The sequence below is a fragment of the Euprymna scolopes genome, chromosome 6, assembly GCF_053919585.1.
Source record: "Euprymna scolopes isolate OS-2025 chromosome 6, ASM5391958v1, whole genome shotgun sequence".
In the NCBI taxonomy this organism is placed as follows: domain Eukaryota; kingdom Metazoa; phylum Mollusca; class Cephalopoda; order Sepiida; family Sepiolidae; genus Euprymna; species Euprymna scolopes.
This window is the reverse complement of record NC_136487.1, coordinates 119456484-119462682: the sequence shown is the minus strand read 5'-3', so window position 1 is coordinate 119462682 and position 6199 is coordinate 119456484. Positions and strand designations below refer to the sequence as shown.

Sequence of the window (6199 nt, the reverse complement as noted above, 5' to 3'; positions counted from 1 at the left end):
GCCCCTTGACCCAAAAGGAATTCTTTATGCTCAATTGATGGTGTTGAATAGCAGGGGACTCATATTGGGGCAATACATATAACGGATATAACGATGATGAGGAAGACATTTATACCGTTCTGGGATTCTTCTTGGTTTGTTCATATATAATGACATTTATATATATTGCATCATGACGACGACTGTGACAATTCCTGAGGGGAAGACATTTATATATCAGACAGGGGATTGCTCTTCTTAACATATATTGAGAGGAAGGCGACATGATGCACAGTTCTTAACACAGAGGAGGGGAGATACATAATCTTCGAAGGGTTACACAACGTTCATTATAAGATGATAAACACTATTACCTTTCGTTCGCGATGAAGGATAACAAAAGGCAACAGTTACAACATAATGATGGCTTCTTTATTCATCTGATCGGCTGGTCGATGACGTCAGGTATTTAAATTTGGATCTACATAGTCTAAATGTTCTCCCTTTGCTTTCGAGGGATTAACTGACCAATTCTCTGGCTCTCTTGCTGACTGACTTCTCTCTCTCTCTCTCTCTCTCTCTGACTGACTGACTGACTTGCTGACTGACTAAAATCCGAACCCATAATATGGAAAAATGTCCTTTGTCTATGACGTCAGAAGTGTGTTTTTCAAACGTGGACAATTTCACGTGGCTTTACTTATGTTTGTCCAAACACACTTTTGACAACAAAAGAATCCTCAATTCTAATCTAACCTAAATTTACTTTGCATTGTTCATTCTTTTACTGGCATATTCAATATCAGGATTTCTAAAAGAATTAACAATAGACTTAATTTATAGCATTCAATTTCTTAACTTTGACTACAGGGTTCGATTCTAGGCTTATCCTAATCTAATTTATTTTACTTATCTAATATTCTTTTTATTTACATGGAAAGGGGACAGCCCTTTTCCATGTAACAGATTGTATAACATAGTTAAATTTATGCTAATTAAATACTTATCCCTATTAATCCTTTATTGTGTATCAAACGGATACCATAATACTTAATTCGCTGTTCATAGGTCCATATAAAATTTCAGCCAGACGTATTACCGAATATATTTAAAACATTCTTGTTTTGGTTGTTAGATTCATAATATAACCTCTGACCTTTTTTTAGGTGTATCTTGTTGAACTCGGAAATCTTTACATCAAACTCGAAAACATACATTGAAACTGAACTCTTTATTTAATCCACGGGGCTAGATTGCTTACAACAGATACTACTACTACTACTACTACTACTACTACTACTACTACTACTAATAATAATAATAATAATAATAATGACATAAAAATATTAACATGTTTACGCGGATATGAATGACGGAACGAGAACAATCTACACCATGGATGAAATAAATTGCACCGCAAAAATGATACTGACCGACTGTATGCAAAATACAAAGATGGGGTAAGATTAAATCTGGAGTATCGAAAGATACGTGCAGAACAGGAAACTTTGTTGGTTTGGTCAAATTGGAAAAATGGATGAGAGCTCTTGGCTTAGTAGAGATATGGGAAAAAATGGATGAGAGTTCTTGGGTCTGTTGAGATAGCAGAGTAAGTTGGCAGGGGAAGGTCAAGAAAAACGGAACGGAGTGATAAGGAATAGGTATGAGAAAAAGAAGGACAAATAAAGACCCGGCCGGAGATAGATCGGTTTGGAAGTAATTATTTGTTGTGACGTCGCTCTAATATTTTATACATAGTATAATTTTAACAAGGTAAACATATTTCAAGAAAATGGTTGAGAAAAATAATCGATTTCATGCAAAATAGTTAATTTTAGGACGACTTGTATAAACATACACACAGAGCTAACTTTATAAATAAATAAAGACGTTTGTAAGTTTATAGTTAAGATTACCTGCTCTTTATAACCGGCTTTCTGCTCCGCAGATGGAACGACGGTGACAAGCAAGATATGGTCCTTTCTGATTAACGAGTATATTCATATCAGATAATATGAACGCCCCCGCCCCTTTTCTCGTGGAAAGAATGGATTTCTTGTCTGTTTAACTGTGTCTAAATTATCCAGCGAAATAGACAGCAGAAACCGGAAGTCAAAAGTAGCAGACAATCTTGACTATCGCCATTTTTAGAGGATGGAACGAGCGAAATGAAAGAAAACTGATCTTACCGGGATGAATGCCGGGATTCATGACTTGGTGGGTTTTGACGGTGTGATCAAGCTGACACCTTATCCAAGAATCACTAAAGTCGTCGACGATGCATGGCACGGGTCCGACACTTACTTTAATTTTATCATAATGGACATCAAAACCTTTACCCGTGATGGTGAGCCAAGTGCCACCAAAGAGAGAACCTTGATCAGGTTTCATACTGCTTACATAAAGCGCCTGATTTATGGACTTGATGTTGCCACTGTATCAAAAATAGAAAACAGATAAATAAACAATTTTTTTTTACACAGGAATCACCACTTATCAAGACCCGGAGGCCACTCGAGGAGAAGGGTTAATGGGTATACAATAGTCAATGTGATTATAGCGTAGTAAACATAAGTAGTGGGAATTTTGTAACTTGGATTACTTAGATGGACGGTTCATTAAGAACTTGTTTACATTGGACTTGAAGACAATCATATTGTAGTCAGCTGGAAAGCAGGCAAACGGAAGAGAATTCCACAAGCGTGCAGTTCTCAGAAAAAAGCTTTGTTCATGGAATCTACGTTTAGGTTTAGGCACAGATAAAGAGTGTGGGAAATTATTGATAGTGGTTTTAGCTAGACGAGTTTTTCTTGAGAGTTCGGCGAGGGGAGGGACAAAGATTGAAGCTCAGCTGAGCACTTGCCATGAAAATAACGATAAAGCAGAGACAGGCTCGTAACGTCTCTTCTGTGGGAAAGAGGTTGCAGGGAAGAGAAAAGAGCTTCCCCTACTAAGCTACGAAGTCTTTTTTGAACTCTGTCAAGGCAGAATAAGCTGCTTCTAGCTACTCCTGCCTTTATGCGGCAGCAATACCTGGCTTTTAAATAAATAAATATGTACCGAATATAATAAAATGAAACACGCTTCAAGTGTGCTTGAAAGCCAAATTACAACGCAATATTACGAAAATAAACAAATATTTTAATTGTTTGAAATTTATAATTTAAATATATTTCGAGGGTGGAGTTTGACTCTGAAATATATTTAAATTATGAATTTCAAACAATTAAAATATTTGTTTCTTTTCGTAATATTGCGTTGCAATTTGGCTTTCAAGCGTACTTGATGCGTATTTCATTTTATTCAAATTATATCAACACTTTTATAACAGAACTCACACTCTTGATGTATATACCAAATATACTTTCTAGTCCGTTGAAAAGGATAAAAAGTTATAGCACGTTTACTTAGAATATATGCTGTATGCCAGATTAATGTTTGAATATAGTGAAATTTGTGCTCATTTTTGCATTAAATACTAATCCCTATGAATCTCTAACTGTACATCAAGCGGATGCCATAATACTTAGTTCGTTGCACCTTATCATAACAAAGGCCCATACAAAATATCACCCAGATCATCCGGTAGTTTCCGAAAAAAGTGGAACGGACAGATACACAGACAAAGAGAAATCTAATATAGATGCAATGCTTCCATTTCTCAAAGTGGGTTACTTTTTTACGTGTATAGAATACGTTCGTTTGAGGTTAGTATTAAGTTTATCGGAGAGAAATAGTTCACGCATGGAATAGCCTCTTAACTAATTAATTAACTATCTTATTAATGATAAACTAGCGGAGCCTGTAGAAATTCCACAGGGGACTGATTCATATGTAATATATTGATGTTGGCATTCTGTAGATGTTCAGTGTAAATGGAGACACTCTGATATTATTGTAGCTCTTTTGTTAAAACTGCAAAAATATTTAGTCAGGTCGTAAAATATGCTTAAATATGATATTTGAATTCTCGCAGATTTCGTATACATTATTATAGAGTTAATGTTCTATCGATTTTATATATGTTATAAAATTGTGATTTCAAAAATATATCTTTATGACTTGTGTTCATCAGCTTGAATGTATATATATATATATATATATATATATATATATATATTAGTTCCTTTAGCTATAATCGAAACCGAAACCAAAACTTCTGAGGAATTCTTTGTAAAATTATTTATCAAAAAATAGATGACTTAAGTGCTATCAGCTATAATCGGAACCGAAACCAAAATTATAAAGAATTAGTGATAAAAATTATTTATTAAAAAATTAAATCACTTGAGTTCCATCAGCTATAATCGAAACCGAAACAAAAATTTATGAAGAATTCGTGGTAAAATTATTTTTTATAAGAAATGGATGTACATAATAATTAAATGACCCGGATGTAAGCGTGACGCACAAAAGAACACACACGCTTATCGTATTAATATATAAATAATAACTGGACACAGCGAACAGAGGTCTAAAAGGGATATTTCGTTTTTTAAAGTTCTTTCTGTTTTTTTTTTTTCGCATTGCAACCGATTTGCCATCGGCAAACTGAAATCAAACCTTTGTTTCCCTGTCAACCTCGATAGTTGTGACGTCATATGTCAGCGTCTGTAGTTTTTACTTCTACTTCTTCGTCGATATCCGTGACGTCATGCTTTGTCGGCGATCCTCATTATAAAATCTTAAATGACTCTTCTTAAAAAGAGTCGGGTGAAAGAAATGAAAGTTTTCGTCAAAATTAGAAATATTTTCTAAATTTTCATTGTTACAAAATCCGTGTTCTTTTCGCTCGACTCTTCTTAAGAAGCATAATTTAAGGATCTCGCTTACATTTTATACAACTATAATTACAATGAGGATCTTCGTTATTTTCGTCAATTTTGGTTGGTTGGTTGGTTGGTTGTTTTTGTTTTACGGCATATCAACCCTTTTCGAGTTATTTAATGCCGAATCCAAAGATTTTGAAGAAAATTTTTTTTAATAGAATATATTTGTTGTTTTCACATCGGTTTCTATTCAACCCGTAGTTGGGACCCTAACAGGTACTACCACTCCGGGTCAGAGTGGACCTGGGAGCAATGGTAATTAAAGGATGGCTCCACACTCCCCAAAGCCCACAAGCTGGGGCCTCACCACTGGATATAGTTTAAGGTCATATCCAGGACCCCCACTGAGGGACTTTTACCCTCTGCAGGGGGGCAGTCGGCGTATTCTAATGCCCCACCGACAGGGCCGTCAATTTTGGAATATATTCAAATTTTTAATAGTTATGGGCAAATAAATCCACTGTCTTGGGGATGCCTTGACAAAGACAAAGGCTAAGGGAGTAAATCCAGACAAAAATCCGGTTTGAAGTCCCGATAAGCGGATGGTGAAGCACTGCAATACCTTTCCGGCAACTTCTGCAGTTGCGTTAGCTCCGATCGTATTGGTTTGACTTTCCGTCGGACATTTTTTTATACGCTGAGAGGGGGGGGGCTGGCAACTGAGCAAACTTAGGTCTAAGCCTATATCCGGAGAACCAATTCCAGATACTGCAGTGCATCAGACTAAATACAGAATGTCATTGTTTTATTAAACAGAAGATTGCCACCATGCTATGCCGATGGCGTCCCTTTTTTTTTTTATCTAACCTTTAGTTCATCTTTTTTTTACCCAGGAATCACCACTTATCAAGGCCTGGAGGCCACTCGAGGATAAGGGTTAATGGGTATACAATAGCCAGTGTGATTATAGAGTTTTTAACATAGGTAGTGAGATTTTTGTAAGTTGGATTGCATAGGAGAACGGTTCATCAAGAACTTGTTTACAGTGGACTTGAAGACAATCAGATTGTAGTCACCTAGGAAGCAAGGTAACGGAAGAGAGTTCCACAGTTCCTCTGCTCATGGAATCTATATTTAGGTTTGGGCACAGATAAAAAGTGTGGGAAACTAAGCTACGAAGTCTGTTTTGAACTCTATCAAAGCAGGATAAGCTGCTTCTAGCAGCTCCAGCCCAGATGTGACAACAGTACTCCATCAGATACCTGGCTTTTATATAGGTAGAGAATTTCATCAGGAGTGTCTTTAGTCAATGAACTACGTTGATTAAACTATCTCCAAAACAGTTTTGCAACCACAATTAAAAACATGTTGTACGTCTAGCAAAAATTTTCAGGAACATTATTTTTACTAGCAGGACCCGTGTACTGGCTTTGCCCGGTGGAAGTATGCCC

The 6199-nt window shown here is 36.2% G+C and overlaps 1 protein-coding gene across 1 annotated transcript in view; it reads right to left on the bottom strand.

Moving 5' to 3' along the window:
* LOC145277913 (fibrocystin-L-like) overlaps positions 1 to 6199 on the bottom strand; it is a 401092-nt gene that overhangs the window by 173514 nt on the left and 221379 nt on the right. The window contains exon 31 of the mRNA XM_080129971.1: positions 2169 to 2413. Coding sequence (XP_079986097.1) covers positions 2169 to 2413 — 245 coding nt within the window. The remainder of the gene's footprint in view (positions 1 to 2168; positions 2414 to 6199) is intronic.